This window comes from Porites lutea, chromosome 11 (genome assembly GCF_958299795.1).
Source record: "Porites lutea chromosome 11, jaPorLute2.1, whole genome shotgun sequence".
Classification (NCBI taxonomy): domain Eukaryota; kingdom Metazoa; phylum Cnidaria; class Anthozoa; order Scleractinia; family Poritidae; genus Porites; species Porites lutea.
In genome coordinates this window covers 18,695,762-18,717,351 of record NC_133211.1, presented here as the reverse complement: position 1 = coordinate 18,717,351, position 21,590 = coordinate 18,695,762, and the positions used below count along the sequence as shown (strand labels likewise).

Sequence of the window (21,590 nt, the reverse complement as noted above, 5' to 3'; positions counted from 1 at the left end):
TCTAGACTCGTTCGCAGCCGTCGTAACGCAACGCTCCTCCCCACTAGTTAACGAGCGTTGCGTAACGACCCTAATAACGGCTGCGAAGGAGACTAACCTTAGTCATGCCACATGAGCCTCTGCGCAGGGGAAAGTGAGACCGCTGGCAGTTTCTCTGAATTATTGCGTGGGTGAGCATGTTACGTAAAAGCGGAGGGAAATTCTCGGCTCGTTATCTCTACAGTCGAGTCTCCCGTGGAATGGGGTGGGGGAGAGAGTACCAGGGCTTGATTTATCCCTGTTGGACATTTTTCAGTTCTTAAAGCTTGCCCGAGCGTCAAGTTTTTCTAGAACAAAATTAATTATCCCTCAAGGAAGGTGGTACAGTATACATAGCGTGATGCATCCTTGGTTTTTGCAACATCAGCCGATAATTAAACGATCTTCATTGGCGGGGAGCGAGGGCACAAAAATAGCTTCCCATGATCCCACATACACGTTCTCTGAGCCTGAGCCCAAAGAACGTCTGCGTGGGAGGCCTCCACAAATACGGATCCTCCTAGATAGTTTATGATTTTTATCCCAGGGTTCAACCTCGCCAGGCACCTCTTTAAGCCATCGATCGATAAGCTAAGTACTTAGGGCAAGTACTAATCATCTACCGTCTTTCCTCGAATAAGCCCCAGCTCTAATTAGCGCTCTCGCGAAATAAGCGCCCCCCTCCAGACCCCTCACTTTTTCAAATGCTAGGGATACGGGGAAAACCAGTTTCTAAGGCTGCTTTACTTTTAACCTTTTAGCCTTCGACTTCAGCGGAATCATGGGGGAGAATAGCTGTCCTATATCCATGTGTAATTGCAGAGGTCCTTTATGTGCGCTCTTGGTAAATGCCGTAAACGTCTTGGGAACAACTAAACCATTCTCTAGTTCTTTTAAAGGAAAACGTAATAAGCGCCCCCTCGAATAAGCGACTATCCTTTTAACTGAAATTTGAAATAAGTGCCCGGGCGCTTATTCGGGGAAGTACGGTACTTTTACACAACCATAGAAACGTGATGGTGAATTTGAAGCCTGGTGAATACTTGAGTATAATAATGTCCTTAGCTTCCATAAGTCTCTCCTGGCTTATTACTGGTAGAGTATTTGGACTGGTAACCAAAAGTTCATAGGTTCGACTCCTATTGGGAACACCTGGGGTCAATTTAATAATAAAAACTTTTGCACGTGTAATTTACAAGTTTAGCTATTGTTCTCAGACTGTAAAACAATGGCTACACCTGTAAATTACAAGTGTAAAAGTTTTATTAAATTGACCCCTGAATTCTTTCTCTAACTAGGTCAGTAACTGAAAAATCATCAATCTAATTTTACTTTAAACTACTTTTATTGTAAATCTTACATTACACGGTTTTTGCTACAAAAAATAAAGTCTCTCTTCTTATTTCCTAAAAAGAGGGTACAATTTTAACGTGTTTCACAAAACACTACTTATCTCTTTTCATAGAAAAGAACTTCAGACTAACTTCAACTACGGTGCAAACTGCAGGAAATAGTTTCTACCATTTTAACATTTTTACTTAGAAACGTGTTAAGAATGTTTGCCCATAAAATCTTGAACAAGAAAACCCCATTAAAACTAACCCATCGTTCGTAAGTGATCACTTATTAAGTGATGAATACTACTTCACTGTAATTTCACAGTGTTGTTTTTTAAGAACACAACGCACTTAGAATTGTTCGGGGATTAATCTCATGTATTCTGTATGTTCCTTTCTTGTACTTGCTGCTGTGGTTTGTCTTCTTAAACATTAGTCACAACCTGAAGAGGCGATTTGATTTGGCCTTTCGAGATTTGACAGTCAGATGACCTGTCAGATTCTGCAGTTCCAAAAAAAAAGGATATATTAATGTCTAGGTAAAGGGCATAGCTGGAAATAAGTCGTCACGTCTTAAAGTATTACTTGATGGTGTTGATGTCGTGATTTGTTGGTGACGAGAAGATCGCTCATTGCCCCTGATCAGAGGCAATGACTGTTCTGCCAGACTCTGACAAATCATGACATTTTGAGAACCAAGTTCAATGATTGTTATGCTTGTTTTGTTTTGTAATTTAGTGGGGAAATGCGGGGCCGGTCGCCATCTTGTCCCTCAAAGACGGTGTCCAAACTGAGCATGCGCCCAAGCAGAGCACTGTCTGTAATGCGCATGAGGGGACAATTGTCTGTAGGCAGTTATCAGCAGTGACTTAGAGCGCTTACCATTTGTATAGAAAATTCGAGAATTTCTGTGAAAATTCAAATGGAACGTTTCATCTCTGTGGAAATTTTTCAGATAAAAGGTACACCTTCTGAGGTATTGGCTTTTTCCCGCTTTTACCGAAACGATCGAAATTTTCTATACCTTTGCGTGAGTTACCAATGTGCGATGCTTCCTCTCCTGAAAAAGTGGAAAACTGTATTTTGTAAATGGTACAACCCAATCCCGTTCCTTTTTTCTGTGCGAAAAACAAGACCGTATCTTTTTACGGAAAATTTTAGCGAACTTTTCGCGCAAATGGTAAGCGCTCTTAATGACCTCTGAACCGATCAAAACTTTTGCGTCATAAATTATGTTATTCTTGATAAAGGGCAACAAGTAGGTTATTGACATAATCCGTTATTGAGACTGTCAAGTTGATTTTATTGTTCTACAAACTGTGATGGTATTTTTCCCTGTTGTGTTTTCGTATACTTATTTTGCTTTGTTTCATGATCAAGGAGACGCCCCAACACTACAACTCAACTGCCACGGTTTCAGTTCAGGACAGTGCTCCATAAAGCGAATTTGTTGTTGTTGTTGTTTTTGTTTTGTCTTCTTGTGAGATTCTTGAAAATACAGGAGAAGCCAAAGTCAGCATGAACTTTAAAAATGTACAGAAAAGTTACCAAGCATTTTTCAGCAATAACAAAGCAGAGATGTTAACCTTTATTGAAAACTTTGTGGCAGTCTCCAGTTTTCATTTTGGACTTCATTATGTCTTTGTGTCACTTGTAAACTATTTTAAAAGCCATTTCTATACCGCACAGTGCATACCAAACTATATAAAAAGTCAGTAAGTGACTGAATGTAGCCTGTTCCAGGCTCCAAGATAGTGAGGAAAGCGGGTCGAGAAAGCTGAGCGAAAATTGCGTGGTAGTTGTGGAGAGACGGAGTAGTGGAGCATGTAATCATTTTTTCAATACCTGATTCCAGTATACCAGCTCCTGCCTAGTAGACCCTATGATTGGTCAATTGTGACAGTTTATTTCAACTCTTACTACGTCAATTATTTGACACCTTGAAACGAGAATCTGTTTTTCAGGTAGTGGCCGGGGTAGTCGGCGGTGCTAACAGGCTTCCCATTCTATCTTCCCGCCATTTTTTCTCGTTCGCTACCTCACGGCTCGCTCGCTTTTCACGCTCGTCCACCCTGTCCGAGAGCCTGGCACAGGCTAAACTAAATGAGAAAAGTACTTGAAGATGGATCAAAAGGAACCTTATCATCCCATTATTATGTCATTACTTAGATTACCTGAATCGGTCGTAGCGACTGATCCCGCGACTGATGATGTCTCAGGAGTCCCTTGAAGAGTTTGTCGTTGTTGTGAATTTGACGCTTTACATCTACGCCGGCAACAGAGTGCCAAGACGAACAACACACTAACTACTAGAACTGCCAAAAGAGTAACAATCACAATGTGGGTAATCGAACCTGTAAAAAAAAAACAAAACCAAAGGAGCTTTAAATCTTTTGTTAAAAGCAAGAGATAGATACCTAGAATTGATATCTGCAACTTAAAACTGACCAGAGATAAAACTTTATCTCAATTCTCTATTTTCCAATTCCCCATAATACACTCTGTTTGCCCCCCAAATTTTGCATAAACCATTGTTTTTAAATGCTCCTGGGAGTATTGCATTTTCTCAAGAGCATTTTAAGACAATAAGTTATGCAAAATTTGGGGGGCAGACAGAGTGTATTATGGGGAATTGGAAAATAGTCAATAGCCAGTAGTCGACGGTCTAGCTTGCTCATCAAATTGATCACGACAGGCCGTAATCCACTGTCCTCTCCCTGACAATCATTTTTTGACCTGCCCCCAACTCTCTATCTGTTTCGACATCCAAGATGGTGGGAGAGAATTCGTGTCATCGCTCGCGCTTCAAAATACGCCTGCTTTGCAGGCTATCGACTCTCTCTTAAGGAACACGTCTTTAGGACGGACACATCCCTAATGCGAGCGATTAGAGTTGGTACCTGCCTTCCTCCAGTCTGCTTCACTATAAGGCGGATACCAACTGAAGTGACGTACCCAATGTTCGTCGTTGAGCGAGGTAAGAGACAGTTAAGTGTAATACAATTTGGCAAGTCAAGTCAAGTCTGCATTTCCGTAATCTTGACCAAATAGCACATTAAACCTCATTTACGTTAAAATTTTTCGTTCCACGTTTTCCTTGGTAGTAGGTGTATATAAAATAACATACTTATACAAAATTTTCCTTGACAAGTCTCCATGTATACTGTCAGTCCGTTAGATAGTTGGTAATTTAGTTAATCTGACAATTGGTCATCGGTCAGTCAGTCAGTTAGTTAGTTAGTTAGTTAGGTAGTTGACCAGTTATACAATAGGTCAGTCAGTCAGTTCGAGAAAACGTCAAGGTTTATTGGAAATATGCAATCTTTTTAAAAAAGGCCATGACTTACTTTTAGACATTCCATGTGATGCACTACTCTCAACGCATTCACAAGTGTCAGGGTTTAGGGGAACATTTTTGTTCTCGCAGATACGCTTGTGAAACCCATTGCAGACACAGGAACATGTCTTATGGTCCAATTTCTGTAGAAGGATAAGCATATAAAAGTATTTACAGTTCATTTCACTTTTACAGTACAGTTAGTTTGATATCGGAGCAAAGGGGATCTGCATAAACGAACCTCTCTCGAGCAACAGCAACCACAGTAAAGTGTCATTGAAATGAACATCTTTGGGATCTTCTTTCGGCGTTAAGAGAGCACTTCCCGATTATAAAGAACCAATGAAAATGACCGAAGAAAGGCAGAAATAATCGCTAGTGACCGGTTATTTAGACAGGCGTCTGTCCGACCCGCCCCCGCTTGTTTCAATACAGTGCAATTGGGTCCCCGATATGATTGGTTTTAGTATTTTTACAAGACAACAATTCTGTAATCACCCGGTTGTATTCTAGTTTTCGTCTGTTGGTGTGAAGCTACCTTAATGGGTCACAAATGTTATGATGAATACTGAGCTGCTGAACAAGCAACTCCTTTGGTGTTAATAATTATTTTCAGTCGCTTAGCTTCAATGTTCATTCTACTGTGAAGATCATGTTCACTTTCCGAAATTTACTGTTATTCTGGAAGATGCAGGCCACTAAAACGAGCTTTAAGTTGTAAAATTTCTAACATTTAATAAAGCCGTCTTACCTTTTTTCGTGAGCAGGCAAATGGCGATCTATTGCATTGATATTTACAAAGGTGTTTATTCCACCTGAGGGAGGAAAAAGCACACGTCCATGAAATGAGAAGAAGGAAAAAAGGAGGAAACGATAAAAAAGGGGAGCCCCGTTTCTAATTCCAACTAGATCCACTTATGATCACTTCTCTGTAACGAATTGCCCCTAATCCTTCCATCTGGATTGGGACTGAAACTCTTGGAGCACTCGGCAACTCGAACGGGAGTGGCTAGAACGGCAACTTGAGATGAGTAGGTCAATTTCGAGCTGCCTCAACTGCGTGGTCTTAAGCTCATTTTCACACGACAGGTTTTGCAGTTGGCCTCGTTTTAAAACTAAGGAAGAGTTTTTGAAACTCGGAAATAGCTTATTTCTGGGCAAAAATGTGACCGAGCGAGAGAAAACGCTATCTTGCAAAATACTAAAAAAAAAATCTCCACAGGTGTTAGAGATAGCTTAAAATGGACACGTAGTGAAGTGGTAGAAAAAGCATGAGCGACGAGTGGGAAAGTAAAATTTAAATGCAGTAAAATCGTCTTACCGAGGGGCTTATTTATTTCAAGCCCATTTGAGGTGGGGCTAATAGACACGGGGGACATATTTGAGAGAGGAGGCTTATTTAGTTTAGCTAAGGCAATGGCATCAGTTCTCCATAAAAAAATAGGATGCAAAGTGGAAACGCTGAAGTACAAAAGGTTGAAGGTCATGCAGCCAAAGATCAAAACAAATCCAGGTGGTGAATAATTCATCCTGGATTAGTCCACACGAGGTTTTACAGTCTACAGCGAATACAGTCTATCATTTTTTTATTGAAGAATAATAGGGATGAAGAGAGGGCGGCTTAAAAGAGAGGGGGAGCTTCTTAAAGGGGGGGGGATTATTAGAGAGAGGGGCTTATTTGAGCGGGGAGCTTAATAGAGGATTTACGGTATATGAACCCAAGGTAGCCGATCCACAAGTAACTTCCTAGTGTACTTCCGTTTGTAACATAGAGTCGGTCATCCTCGCGAAATAGTTAGATGACCGCCTCTATAAAAGATGCATTCTAACAGAAGGCAACCAGTTGGTTATTTACAAGCTTAGCGGAGGATTTGAGCGCGGAACGACCGCGAACAACTCCAGCAAGTGGCGAGTGCGTGCCACGGCCACGCTGCCTCCTTCGTTTACAATATGTATGTTTTATAAGGTGTTTAACAAGTGGAATTGCTTTGTTTACCTTGTCAAAACATTGCACTATTATCCAACTAAAATTCTAGAAGGTGACCGCTCCTACCTGATGGAGATGACCACTAAATACAGGTCAAATAAACGGTGAACTTGGATTTGACAAGCGGCCGCTTAACACACAGGTAAATAGAGGTTTGACTGTATATATGAGTTCTCACCTAGAGTATTTCTTTCGTTTCATGACGTCAGGTGGTGGTGCGTCGTCAAATTCACAGTCACATTTACAGGTTTCTTCATTCCACCTCTCCACCCGAAGGTCGCATTTATCTGGGCCACCTGTCGTACACTCTGCACCGCAGCTTGTGTGGTTATACACACGACGAAATTCATATCTGTTTCTCTCAAATGAAAACACTTTTATGTTGATTTCCTTTTGAACAATGGCTGCGCACTTCTTGATTTTCGGATTGACCTCCTTCCACGAACCCTCACAACGGTGGAGTCGGACATAAAAAGGTCGGAATCTATGCTGGGAATCAACTTCTACTGTTGCGAGTACTGGCTCGTTGCATTTGACACCAGGTAGCTCAATTGACTCAGCCACTGGGAAAGGAAAAAACATAATAACTAAAAATGAGACACTACGGTAACAAAAGTGTAAAAGTGCTTCTTTTCACAGCACGTTTTTTGATCAGTGTTTTACTTGGGTCCGAATGGGTATTATTTATTATTAGGTTCGTGACTGGAGCTGAACTAAGATACTGATATTTCCCGAACAGTAGTTTGTATTTGAGCACAAAAGAAGAAGAAAAAGGAAAGAAACAGTTAAACCTTTAAAAAAAAGGATTATATTTGAGTGTCAATGTAGTATTTAGCACGGAAGAGTATTAATTGAGGATATTTTCGTCTACTAGGCTACTCGGGATCCTAGTGGAGACGCAACCGCCATTCAGCGTATTCTGCGTGGTCATCAGAGCCACTCAAAGGAATGGCGAGGAATGTCGGAAGCTCGTTGTATTTGGGTCTTAAGAAAGGTTTTGTCGTAGCCGCGATTAGCAAGGTAAACTATAAGTTCGTTAGTACGTAGTTTGTAATTGTCCGGGTTAGAGCAAATGCGACGGAGGCGAAGTGCAAGGCTAAAAGGAATAGCTCGTTTGGTATGTTGAGGGTGGCAGGATGAAACTAGTAAATACTGGTGTTTGTTCATTCAGGCTGGAAATTCGTATTGTTTTTGGTCTTCGGCCGCATGACTCCATCTTCATGTGCTGAACTTTTTCAACTTTATGCTCTAGTTTTCTGAGGAGAATTGTTACCATTTTCTTATTGTTAGAAAAAGCAGCACAGTGCCCGGTAACCACAAGTCCGTCCTCGAGAAACCTTGCTGCCGTTGATGCATTTCGCTAAATTAAATAAACGGGTTGACGGTATTTTAGTTTTGATATTCCCATCAACGCGCTTCTATTTTGCTAAAATTACTGACTTACTAACGAAAAGCGCCAACAGTAAACTTCCACTCAAATGTAATCCAATCGCATGGCAAACGCCCATTTAATTTTAAAACAAATTCTTCGCATTCATAAGGTTAACGCGATAAACACTTCATGCAATCTTCCTTACCTCGTCACGCAGTTCGTCCTCTGTTGAAGAGGATTACGTGACGAAGCAAAAAAACGATGCCAAGCCGGAATACAGTTTCCCTAAATTAAGCTTACCACAATATACAGCCAAATACGGTGCGGGCGAAATCTAAAAGAAAAACGATCTGCTCACACCTAAGATTTTTGGACTTAATCGCTTCTTAAACGTCACTGAATTGCACGTTTGTCAGAACTCAAAACAACAGTTTCATATTTCCGGCTTAAACGAATTAAAAAAAAACACTCTTGTGTGGAACCCAGGGTCTGATTGAAGCTATAATTTAAAACTATATCATTTTGACAAAAGACGATTTTGGGGATTAAATATTTTGGGGGTGGATTTTATTTGCGAGAACGCGGAGAAATCGCAAAGTGCCACAATCAGATCTTCCCATCATGCAATGACTCCACTAACAGATACCGGAAATAATATTTAGTTCCGGTACTGACCTTTGCTTCGAGTATCCTCCAAAAATCTTTACAGTTTTAGAAGCTGAAATCTCGAGTAAAAAATGCTGTAAAAATACGACTGAAATAACGTATAAATTTCAGTTTTGATTCAGTTTTTTTTTTCTTTCTTCGGTCATCATTTACCAATTTTAGAAATGTAACTCGACTGCAAGTCGCCTGGAAGTCGTTAATACCAATATAACGTTAGATTTGACGAACTAGGTATTAGGGGCTTTTTATACTTCTTATATCACGTGTGGCTGAATCGGTATTAATAATAAACGGGGAAGGGGGGGGGGGGGGGGGAGAGGGGGAGAGAGAGAAAATGGGTTTTACCCAACCGGGTTAGCTGGCCTAGCGCCGAACGCTACGAACGAATTTTTTATTTTAATAGTCTATTTTATTTTTAACAACGCTTGGGAGAGAAATGTTCATCGACGGGCTCGATGTGGACCAGGGAACACTTCCTCACATAGGCTATAGGGGAACGAGTAGAGTCTTTTTACATGGAATAATTTCTGCCCTGAACCTAACTTGAACTATAGACGGGGTCTTTATTCTAGTTTTCGTTACCACGTAATTAAAACTTTGATAAAGTAAGCCACTCTTCCTTCCTCTTCCCAAGGCCGGGGAGTATGACACTTTCATATTTTGTAGAAAATAAAAACAGTCAAGCGTGCACATGGCAAGTACCGTAGCCTGAGTATCAGGCGTTTCTGGGGAAAAGGGGAAAGATGGAAGCGAAAAAGGGAGAGAGCTGATCTAAAATCTCCTCTCTCCTAGCCCCTTAGGAAGGCCTGATACTCAGGCTACAAGTGCCGTGGCACCGGGAAAAAACACCGGAAGTGTAATGAACCTTTAAACTGAATTTGGGCCTCAGGCGGTTCGCTTTCGTTTTCTAAAATTTTTTGAAGGATTGTTACATTCAAAGCCGAAAACTCACCTTAAATTCTTCTCAAATTTCTGTTAAAGGCAATACTTGATTATCCTGGCATAATTAAAACGCTTTGATTTCTCGTCTGCTTGAAATATCTTTCAACTGAGCACGGCTAAAATCCACGTGAACAGAGGGGTTTCCCCTGTGTCTTTCGAACAAGAATGCTGTAATTATGCCTTTTCTATTTTATACAGAAAGTTTCCAAGTTTTTTTCGCCTTTTTGACTCCAACAGAAGCAACAAAAAGAAAATTTTGTGGCAAAGACTGCATCGTATAACGCAAAACTGTTAAGAGGAAGTGTGTAGTGACGAGTTTTTTAGTATTGACTGGGTGTTCATTCATTCAAAGCCGCATCGTAATTAGCGGCAAAAGTGACCGACTACAAAGTTCCACGTACATTACTTTATGATAAGTGTACATTTGAATTGATCTTGGTTGTTTTCCGAGGCAACATGCATGTAACTGCCAGCAAATAAGCGCTGCCCTCAACTCTCGTCTGCTACATACTCGTGTAACCAATGATTTTATGAATGAATGAGTGAATGTCTAATGAATAACAAGTGCTTTACTCACCCAAACCTTGTAATACGGCGAAAAAGAAACAAATGAAGCTGATTATGGTTGAATCCTTCATCTTAAAGAAGTCAACAGGACCTCTCTCTCTCTCTCTTTGACCAGGAGGCGGTTGCAGTGGCTTTAATACTCGGAAAGCCTATCCTATCGATCTGCCTGACTGGGGGCATGTAATTCAATGCTAAAAAGTGTCCGCTGTCGTTAGTATTTGACTGTCACTTATCTAAATTATGCAAATCTATATAAGAGGGTTGGTCAGTCATATGACTACAGGTGTGACAAGGAAAACAAAAGGAAAAGCAATTACAGATTTAGGCAGTGACTTCTAAAACAAAGATGGGTTTTTCCCTACTAAATTTAAAGAGCTAGCTATATATAGGCCGTGAGAAAGTTACTAGCGGCATTGAAAATGTCATTTCTGTCCTTTCTTATGACATGCAAAGAATTTATACTGAAAGTGTCAAAACAAGTAAACTGTTTGACACAAGGCAGGCGCTAGTCTGCTACAGAGCCGTTTTTAGTGTCGTCACGCAACGCTCCCCCCCCCCCCCCCCCCCCACAGCGTTGCGTGATGACACTGAAAGCGGCTGTGTATCAGACTCCGCAACGGTTCCCAAATAAGTGCCCGGGCGCTTAATCGAGGAAGTACGGTACTTTTACACAACGATGGAAACGTGATGGTGAATTTGAACCCTGGTGAATACTTGAGAATAATAATGTCCTTAGCTTCCATAAGTCTCTTGTGGCTTTATATTACTGGTAGAGCATTTGGACATTTGGACTGGTACCCAAAACTTCATAGGTTCGACTCCTATTGGAAGCATGTGGGGTCATTTTCATAAAACTTTTACACGTGTAATTTACAAGTGTAGCTGTTGTCCTCAGACTGTAAAACAATCGCTACACTTGTAAATTACAAGTGTAAAAGTTTTATTAAATTGACCCCTGAATTCTTTCTCTAACTGGGTCAGTAACTGAAAAATCATCAATCTAATTTTACTTTAAACTACTTTTATTGTAAATCTTACATTACACGGTTTTTGCTACAAAAAATAAAGTCTCTCTTCTTATTTCCTAAAAAGAGGGTCAAATTTTAACGTGTTTCACAAAACACTACTTATCCCTTTTCATAGAAAAGAACTTCAGACTAACTTCAACTACGTTACAAACTGCAGAAAATAGTTTCCACCATTTTAACGTTTTTACTTAGAAACGTGTTAAGAAAGTTCGTCCATAAGAGAACAACAACAAGGAAAACCCTTCGTTCATTAGTGATCACTTATTATTAAAGTGGTAAATACTACTTCACTGTAAATTCACAGTGTTGTTTTCTAAGAACATACAACGCACTTAAGAGTTGTGCGGGGATTAATCTCATGTATTCTGTATGTTCCTTTCTTGTACTTGCTGCTGTGGTTTGTCTTCTTAAACATTAGTCACAAACTGATGATGTGATTTGATTTGGCCTTCCGAGATTTGACAGTCAGATGACCTGTCAGATCCTGCAATTTCAAAAAGATACATTAGCGTCTAGTTAAAGGGCATGGCTGGAAATAAGTCGTCACGTCTTAAACTATTACTGGGCGGTGTTGATATCGTAATTTGTTAGTGGCGAGAAGATCGCTCATTGCCCCTGATCAGAGGCAATGACTGTTCTGCCAGACACCGACAAATCACGATTTTTTGAGAACCAAGTTCAATAATTGTTATGCTTGTTTTGGTTTGTAATTTACTGGGGAAATGCAGAGCCGGTCGCCATCTTTTTTGTTTCCTCAAAGACGGTGTCCAAACTGGGCATGCGCATAAGCAGAGCACTGTCTGTAATGCGCATGAGCGGACAATTGTCCGTAGGCAGTTATCAGCAGTGACTTAGAGCGCTTACCATTTGTATAGAACACATTTCGGTGAGAATTCAAATTGAACGTTTCATCTCCCTGGAAATTTTTCAGATAAACTGTACACCTTCTGAGGTATTGGCTTTTTCCCACTTCTACCGAAACGATCGAAATTTTCTATACCCTTGCGTGAATTACCAGTGCTAAGAGTGCCATGCTTCCTCTCGAGAAAGAGTAGACAACGGTATTTTGTAAATGGTACAACGCAATCCCGTTCCTTTTTAACTAAGCGAAAAACAAGACCTTATCTTTTTACGGAAAATTTTAGCGAACTTTCCGTGCAAATGGTAAGCGCTCTTAACGACCTCTGAACCGATCAAAACTTTTGCGTCATAAATTGTGTTATTCGTGATAAAGGGCAACAAGTAGGTTGGCATAATCCGTTATCGAGACTGTCAAGTTGATTTTATTGTTCTACAAACTATGATGTTATTTTTTCCCTGTTGTGTTTTCGTGTACTTGTTTTGCTTTGTTTCGTGATCAAGGAGACACCACAACACTACAACTCAAGAAGGAATACAGGAAAAGCCAAAGTGAGCATGAACGTTAAAAATGTACAGAAAAGTAACCAAACATTTTTCAGCGATAGAAAAGCAGAGATGTTAACCTTTATTGAAAACTTTGTGGTAGTCTCCAGTTTTCGTTTTGGACTTCATTGTGTCCCCTTGAAAGACGAGATATAAATCTTCCGCAAAGTTGTATAAAGCCGAGCAAAACTACCGCACTAGCAGAAAGTATGCATCTTGCATCTAAGCTATTTCTATACCGCACAGTGCATACCAAACTATATAAAAAGTCAGTATGTGACTGAATGTAGCCTGCTCCAGACTCCAAGATAGTGAGGAAAGCGGATCGAGAAAGCTGAGCGAAAATAATTGCGTGGGAGTTGTGGAGAGACGGAGTAGTGGAGCATGTAAGCATTTTTTTCAATACCTGATTCCAGTATACCAGCTCCTGCCTGGTACACCCTATGATTGGTCAATTGTGACAGTTTATTTCAACTCTTACTACGTCAATTATTTGACACTTTGAAACGAGAAACTGTTTTTCAGGAAATGGCGGGGGTAGTCGATGGTGCTAACAGGCTTCCCCTTCTATCTTCCCGCCATTTTTTCTCGTTCGCTACCTCACGGCTCGCTCGCTTTTCTCGCTCGTCCACCCTGTCCTAGAGCCTGGCACAGGCTAAACTAAATGAGAAAAGTACTTGAAGATGGATCAAAAGGAACCTTATCATCCGATTCTTATGTCATTACTTAGATTACCTGAATCGTTCGTAGCGACTGATCCGGCGACTGATGATGTCTCAGGAGTCCCTTGAAGAGTTTGTAGTTGTTGTGAACTTGACGCTTTGCATCTACGCCGGCAACAGAGTGCCAAGACGAACAACACAATAACTACTAGAACTGCCAAAAGAATACCAATCACAACGTAGGTAACCGAACCTGTGAAAAAAAAACAAAACCAAAGGAGCTTTAAATCGTGTGTTAAAAGCGAGAGATAGATACCTAGAATTGATATCTGCAACTTAAAAACTTTTATCTCAATAGCCAGTAGTCGACGGTCTAGCTTGCTCATCAAATTGATCACGTCAGGCCGTCACCTATTGTCCTTTCCCTGAGAATCATTTTTTGACCTGCCCCCAACTCTCTATCTGTTTCAACATCCAAAATGGTGGGAGAGCATTCGTGTCATAGCTCGTGCTGCAAAATGAGCCTGCTTTGCAGGCTATCGACTCTCTCTTAAGGAACACGTCTTTAGGACGGACACATCCCTAATGCGAGCGATTAGAGTTGGTACCTGCCTTCCTCCAGTTTGGTTCACTATAAGGCGGATACCAACTGAAGTGCCGTACCCAATGTTCGACGTTGACGGAGATAAGAGACAATTAAGTGTAATACAATTTGTCAGGTCAAGTCAAGTCTAACCATATAGCATATTAAACCTCATTTACGTTAAAATTTTTCCTTTCACGTTTTCCTTGGTAGTAGGTGTATATAAAACAACATACTTATACAAGTTTTTCCTTGATAAGTCTCCATGTATAGTGTCACCCGTTAGATAGTTGCTAATTTAGTTAATTTGACAATTAGTCATCGGTCAGTGAGTCAGTCAGTTAGTTAGTTAGGTAGTTGACCAGTTATACAGTAGGTCAGTCAATCTGTCAGTCGAGAAAACGTCAAGGTTTATTGGAAATATGCAATCTTTTAAAAAAGGCCATAGCTAATTCGACTTACTTTTAGACATTCTATGTAATGCAGGACTCTCAACGCATTCACAAGTGTCAGGGTCTAGGTGATCAATTCTTTTCTCGCAGATACGCTTGTAATACCCTTTGCAGACACAGGAACATGTCTTACGGTCCAATTCCTACAGAAGGATAAGCATGTAAAAATATTTACAGTTCATTTCACTTTTACAGTACACTGCTTAGTCTGATATCGGTGCAGAGGGGATCTGCATAAACGATCCTCACTCGAGCAACAGCAACTACAATAAAGTGTCATTGAAATGAACACCTTTAGGATCTTATTCCGGCGTTAAGAGAGGACTCCCGATAGTAAGGAACCAATGAAAATGACTGAAGAAAGGCAGAAACAATTGCTAATGACCGGTTATTTAGACAGGCGTCTGTCCGACCCGCCCCTGCTTGTTTTAATAAAGTGCAATTGGGTCCCCGTACAGATTTTGTGTGATAGCAATTCTGTAATCACCCGGTTGTATTCCAGTTTTCGTCTATTGGTGTGAAGCTACCTTAATGGGTTACAAATGTTATGATGAATACTGAGCTGCTGAACAAGCAACTCCTTTGGTGTTAATAATTATTTTCAGTCGCTTAGCTTTATTGTTCATTCTACTGTGAAGATAATGTTCACTTTCCGAAAATTTACTGTTATTCTGGAAGATGCAGGCCACTAAAACGGGTTTAAGTTGGAAAATTTCTAACACTTAATAAAGCCGTCTTACCTGTTTTGGTGAGCAGCCAGATGGCGATCGATTGCATTGATATTTACAAAGGTGTTTATTCCACCTGAGGGAGGAAAAAGCACACGTCCATGAAATGAGAAGAAGGAAAAAAGGAGGAAACGATAAAAAAGGGGAGCCCCGTTTCTAATTCCAACTAGATCCACTTATGATCACTTCTCTGTAACGAATTGCCCCTAATCCTTCCATCTGGATTGGGACTGAAACTCTTGGAGCACTCGGCAACTCGAACGGGAGTGGCTAGAACGGCAACTTGAGATGAGTAGGTCAATTTCGAGCTGCCTCAACTGCGTTGTCTTAAGCTCATTTTCACACGACAGGTTTTGCAGTTGCCTCGTTTTAAAACTAAGGAAGAGTTTTTGAAACTCCAAAATAGCTTATTTCTGGGCAAAAATGTGACCGAGCGAGAGAAAACGCTATCTTGTAAAATACTAAAACCAAAAATCTCCACAGGTGTTAGAGATAGCTTAAAATGGACACGTAGTGAAGTGGTAGAAAAAGCATGAGCGACGAGTGGGAAAGTAAAATTTAAATGCCGTAAAATCGTCTTACCGTGGGGGCTTATTTATTTCAAGCCCATTTGAGGTGGGGCTAATAGACACGGGGGGCACATTTGAGATAGGGGGCTTATTTAGTTTAGCTAAGGCAATGGCATCAGTTCTCCATAAAAAAGTAGAATGCAAAGTGGAAACGCTGAAGTACAAAAGGTTGAAGGTCATGCAGCCAAAGATCAAAACAAATCCGAGCTTCCAGGTGGTGAATAATTCATCCTGGATTAGTCCACACGAGGTTTTACAGTCTACAGTGAATAAAGTCTATCATTTTTTATTGAAGAATAATAGGGATGAAGAGAGGGGGGCTTAAAAGAGAGGGGGAGCTCCTTAAAGGGGGGGGGGGGTTATTAGAGAGAGGGGCTTATTTGAGAGGGGGGCTTAATAGAGGATTTACAGTATATGAACCCAAGGTAGCCGATCCACAAGTAACTTCCTAGTGTACTTCCGTTTGTAACATAGAGTCGGTCATCCTCGCAAAATAGTTAGATGACCGCCTCTATAAAAGATGCATTCTAACAGAAGGCAACCAGTTGGTTATTTACAAGCGTAGTGGAGGATTTGAGCTCGGAACGACCGCGAACATGTATGTTTTATAAGGTGTTTAACAAGTGGAATTGCTTTGTTTACCATGTCAAAACATTGCACTATTATCCAACTAAAATTCTAGAAGGTGACCGCTTCTACCTGATGGAGATGACCACTAAATACAGATCAAATAAACGGTGAACTTGGATTTGACAAGCGGCCGCTTAACACACAGGTAAATAGAGGTTTGGCTGTATATATGAGTTCTCACCTAGAGTATTTCTTTCGTTTCATGACGTCAGGTGGTGGTGCGTCGTCAAATTCACAGTCACATTTACAGGTTTCTTCATTCCACCTCTCCACCCGAAGGTCGCATTTATCTGGGCCACCTGTCGTACACTCTGCACCGCAGCTTGTGTGGTTATACACACGACGAAATTCATATCTGTTTCTCTCAAATGAAAACACTTTTATGTTGATTTCCCTTTGGCCAGTGGCAACGCACTTCTTGATTTTCGGGTTGACCTGCTTCCACGAACCCTCACAACGGTGGAGTCGGACATAAAAAGGTCGGAATCTATGCTGGGAATCAACTTCTACTGTTGCAAGTACTGGCTCGTTGCATTTGACACCCGGTAGCTCAGTTGACTCAGCCACTGGGAAAGGAAAAACATAATAACTGAAAATGAGACACTACGGTAACAAAAGTGTAAAAGTACTTCTTTTCACAGCACGTTTTTTGATCAGTGTTTTACTTGGGTCCGAATGGGTATTATTTAATATAGGTTCGTGACTGGAGCTGAACCCAGATACTGATATTTCCCGAACAGTAGTTTGTATTTGAGCACAAAAGAAGAAGAAAAAGGAAAGAAACAGTTAAACCTTTAAAAAAAAGGATTATATTTGAGTGTCAATGTAGTATTTAGCACGGAAGAGTATTAATTGAGGATATTTTCGTCTACTAGGCTACTCGGGATCCTAGTGGAGACGCAACCGCCATTCAGCGTATTCTGCGTGGTCATCAGAGCCACTCAAAGGAATGGCGAGGAATGTCGGAAGCTCGTTGTATTTGGGTCTTAAGAAAGGTTTTGTCGTAGCCGCGATTAGCAAGGTAAACTATAAGTTCGTTAGTACGTAGTTTGTAATTGTCCGGGTTAGAGCAAATGCGACGGAGGCGAAGTGCAAGGCTAAAAGGAATAGCTCGTTTGGTATGTTGAGGGTGGCAGGATGAAACTAGTAAATACTGGTGTTTGTTTATTCAGGCTGGAAATTCGTATTGTTTTTGGTCTTCGGCCGCATGACTCCATCTTCATGTGCTGAACTTTTTCAACTTTATGCTCTAGTTCTCTGAGGAGAATTGATACCATTTCCTTATTGTTAGAAAAACAGTATAGTGCCCGGTGACCACAAGTCCGTCCTCGAGAAACCTTGCTGCCGTTGATGCATTTCGCTAAATTAAATAAGCCCCCCGTTCTTTTAAGCCCCCACCCTCTATTAAGCCCCCCTCCCCACCCCCCTCTAAAGTGCATGAAAAAAAATAAGCCCCCCGGTGGCTTAATAGAGGATTTACGGTATTTCAACCTCGTTTCCAGGTTCTCTCTCCTACGAGTAGCGCTCCGTAGGGACGGGTAAGAGAGAACTCTGGGAACGGGGTTGACGGTATTTTAGTTTAGACATTCGCATCAACGCGCTTCTATTTTGCTAAAATTACTGACTTACTAACGAAAAGCGCCAACAGTAAACTTCCACTCAAATGTAATCCGATCCCACAGCAAACGCCCATTAAATTTTGAAACAAATTCTTCGCATTCATAAGGTTAAGGGACTGATCAAAAAGTATAGGGGGGGGGGGGGGGGTGGGCCGGAGCATTTTGAAATGTGGTTGATAAAAAACACATGACCCACCCCCTCCCTTCGGCACAAAAATGACTGACCCACCCCTAAAGCAAGGTTGGAAATTGCATGACCCACCCCCTAGTTAAAACATGGATGTTCGGTTTCCTCTTAATAATCTAATAAAACCTCGTCCTGTGCTTGACAAAATTTGTTCATACACTGCTACAACCAATATCAAAATCACAGAAATAATACGTTTCACTGAAAAGACAAATGTGAAAAATCAAAAATTTCTTGTTTCGATGGACGTTATGAGTCTTGACACAAATATACAGCAAAACGAGGGTATATTAAAATTGTCTGTCACAAAGCATATGAGAATTTCTACAAAGACAACCTATTCCTACACATTACTTGCCGGAAATGCTTAGATTAATCCTCAAAGAAAATTTCTTCCACTTCAGTGAAAGGACTACCTACAAAACCATGGAACTGCAATGGGCACAAAGACAGCAGTTTTGATTCCTTTGCCAATATTTTCATGACATATATTGAAACAACAACTCTAAGTAAAACTGTCTTTAGAACAACAGTTTGCAAATGCTACATACACGTTATCTTTTCCCTATGGGACATGAGTAAACCAGACATCGAAGCCTTCATTGAAAAAGCAAACTTCCATGACCCAACTACCGTGAATTCATGGCCGAAACCTTTGACACTGAGACTGCGTTTTTAGACACGGTTGTATACAAAGGCACAAGATTCAAGGAAAAATCTGTCCTTGATGCATAGACACATTTTAAACAAACGGAAACCTTCTTGCACACACATTTCACCACGTGTCACCTTCCAAACGTTAAAAAAGGATTTGTCAAAGGAGACGCCTTGAGAATCCTACGAAAATACTCCTCTGAAACAAACTTTGAGGAAAATAATTCAAATTAAAAAAAAAAAACGCTTGATGGACAGAGGCTACCCACAGTCTTTGATAGAAAACCTTCTACCAGAATAAAAATTCACAAAAGGGAGTCTGAACTCCTTAAACAAAACAACAAGGAGGAAAAAGAAATATTGCCATTCGTGACACAATACCAGCCCTCGGTGTCTACTATAAAGGAAGCTTGAATGAAAAAATGGAATCTTATACAAAACCAACTATAACTTCAATAAATTTTTAAAAAACCACCAATCATTTCCTTACAAATAAAGGAAAATCATTAAAGGACATGCTCGTTAGAGCCAAAAAAAAAAAAAGGTTAACAGAGGGTTCCACGCCCGTATAGATGTGCAGCCTGTCACCCTTTGTATTTTCTCGCACAACAGGTTTCTGAGTATTTTAGCAATAATTCCAGCTGGCTGTGTTTTATATAACAAGGGTAGTCAACTGTCTCGTTAGTAGTTAGTGCCTATCTATGTAATAAAATAGGGTGACCCACCCCCTAAGGGAAGCTAAAAATTGCACGACCCACCCCTTGGACAAGGCTCAAAACCTGATGACCCACCCCCTCTCTGCTCCGGCCCACCCCCCCCCCCCCTATACTTTTTGACCAGTCCCTAACGCGATAAACACTTGATGCAATCTTCCTTAGCTCGTCACACAGTTCGTCCTCTGTTGAAGAGGATTACGTGACGAAGCAAAAAAACGATGCCAAGCCGGAATACAGTTTCCCTAAATTAAGCTTACCACAATATACAGCCAAATACGGTGCGGGCGAAATCTAAAAGAAAAACGATCTGCTCACACCCAAGATTTTTGGACTTAATCGCTTCTTAAACGTCACGGAATTGCACCTTTGCTTCGATTATCCTCCAAAAATCTTTACAGTTTTAATATCATCGAAGTTGGAATCTCGAATAAAAAATGCTGTAAAAAAATACGACTGAAATAACGTATAAATCTCAGTTTTGATTCAGGTTTTTTTCTTTCTTCGGTCATCATTAACCAATTTTAGAAATGTAACTCGACTGCAAGTCGCCTGGAAGTCGTTAATACCAAAATAACGTTAGATTTGACGAACTCGGCATCAGGGGCTTTTTATACTTCTTATATCATGTGTGGCTGAATCGGTATTATTAATAAACGGGGGGGAGAGGGGGAGAGAGAGAAAATGGGTTTTACCCAAACGGGTTGGCTGGCCTAGCGCCGAACGCTACGAACGAATTTTTTATTTTAATGGTCTATTTTATTTTTAACAACGCTTGGACGAGAAATGTTCATCGACGGGCTGGATGTGGACCAGGGAACACTTCCTCACATAGGCTATAGGGGAACGAGTACAGTCTTTTTACATGGTATAATTTCTCCCCTGAATCTAACTTGAACTATGGACGGGGTCTTTATTCTAGTTTTCGTTAAAACGTAATTAAAACTTTGATGAAGTAAGCCACTCTTCCTTCCTCTTCCCAAGGCCAGGGAGTATGACACTTTCATATTTTGTAGAAAATAAAAACAGTCAAGCGTGCACATGGCAAATACCCTGGCACCGAGAAAAAACACCGGAAGTGTAGTGAACCTTTAAACTGAATTTGGGCCTCGGTAGTTCGCTTTCGTTTTCTAATATTTTAAAGGATTGTTACATCCAAAGCCGAAAACTCACCTTAAATTCTTCTCAAATGTCTGTTAAAGGCAATACTTGATTATCTTGGCATAATTAAAACGCTTTGATTTCTCGTCTGCTTAAAATATCTTTCAACTGGGCTCGGCTAAAATCCACGTGAACAGAGGGGTTTCCCCTGTGTCTTTCGAACAAGAATGCTGTAATCATGGCTTCTTTATTTTATACAGAAAGTTTCCAAGTTTTTTTTCGCCTTTTTGACTCCAACAGAAGCAACAAAAAGAAAATTTTGTGGCAAAGACTGCATCGTATAACGCAAGACTGTTAAGAGGAAGTGTGTAGTGACGAGTTTTTTAGTATAGACTGGGTGTTCATTCATTCAAAGCCGCATCGTAATTAGCGGCAAAAGTGACCGACTACAAAGTTCCACGTACATTACTTTATGATAAGTGTACATTTGGATCGATCTTGGTTGTTGTCTGAGGCAACATGCATGTAACTGCCAGCAAATAAGCGCTGCCCTCAACTCTCATCTGCTACATACTCGTGTAACCAATGATTCTATGAATGAATGAGTGAATGTCTAATGAATAACAAGTGCTTTACTCACCCAAACCTTGTAATACGGCGAAAAAGAAACAAATGAAGCTGATTATGGTTGAATCCTTCATCTTAAAGAAGTCAACAGGACCTCTCTCTCTCTCTCTCTTTGACCAGGTGGCGGATGCAGTGGCTTTAATACTCGGAAAGCCTATCCTATCGATCTGCCTGACTGGGGGCATGTAACTCAATGCTAACAAGTGTCCGCTTTCGTTAGTATTTGACTGTCACTTATCTAAATTATGCAAATCTATTAAGAGGGTTGGTCAGTCATATGACTACAGGTGTGACTGGGAAAACAAAAGGAAAAGCAATTACAGATTTAGGCAGTGACTTGTAAAACAAAGATGGGTTTTTCCCTGCTAAATTTAAAGAGCTAGGCCGTGGGAAAGTTACTAGCGGCA

At 40.7% G+C, this 21,590-nt stretch overlaps 2 protein-coding genes across 2 annotated transcripts; both read right to left on the bottom strand.

Annotated features, from left to right (window-relative positions):
- Positions 1-1,361: 1,361 nt before the first annotated feature.
- LOC140953299 (uncharacterized) lies at positions 1,362-7,261 on the bottom strand. Its single transcript, XM_073402793.1, has 5 exons — positions 6,858-7,261; positions 5,444-5,507; positions 4,703-4,835; positions 3,530-3,709; positions 1,362-1,857 (listed from the first exon to the last, which is right to left on the bottom strand). The coding sequence occupies exons 1-5, from the start codon at positions 7,259-7,261 to the stop codon at positions 1,781-1,783; spliced, it is 858 nt and encodes a 285-aa protein (XP_073258894.1). The 3' UTR covers positions 1,362-1,780.
- A 3,966-nt stretch (positions 7,262-11,227) lies between these two features.
- LOC140952357 (uncharacterized) lies at positions 11,228-21,349 on the bottom strand. Its single transcript, XM_073401778.1, has 6 exons — positions 21,197-21,349; positions 16,464-16,848; positions 15,096-15,159; positions 14,366-14,498; positions 13,394-13,573; positions 11,228-11,738 (listed from the first exon to the last, which is right to left on the bottom strand). Exons 1-6 carry the CDS (start codon positions 21,255-21,257, stop codon positions 11,662-11,664), a joined length of 900 nt encoding a protein of 299 aa, XP_073257879.1. The 5' UTR covers positions 21,258-21,349; the 3' UTR covers positions 11,228-11,661.
- Positions 21,350-21,590: the final 241 nt, after the last annotated feature.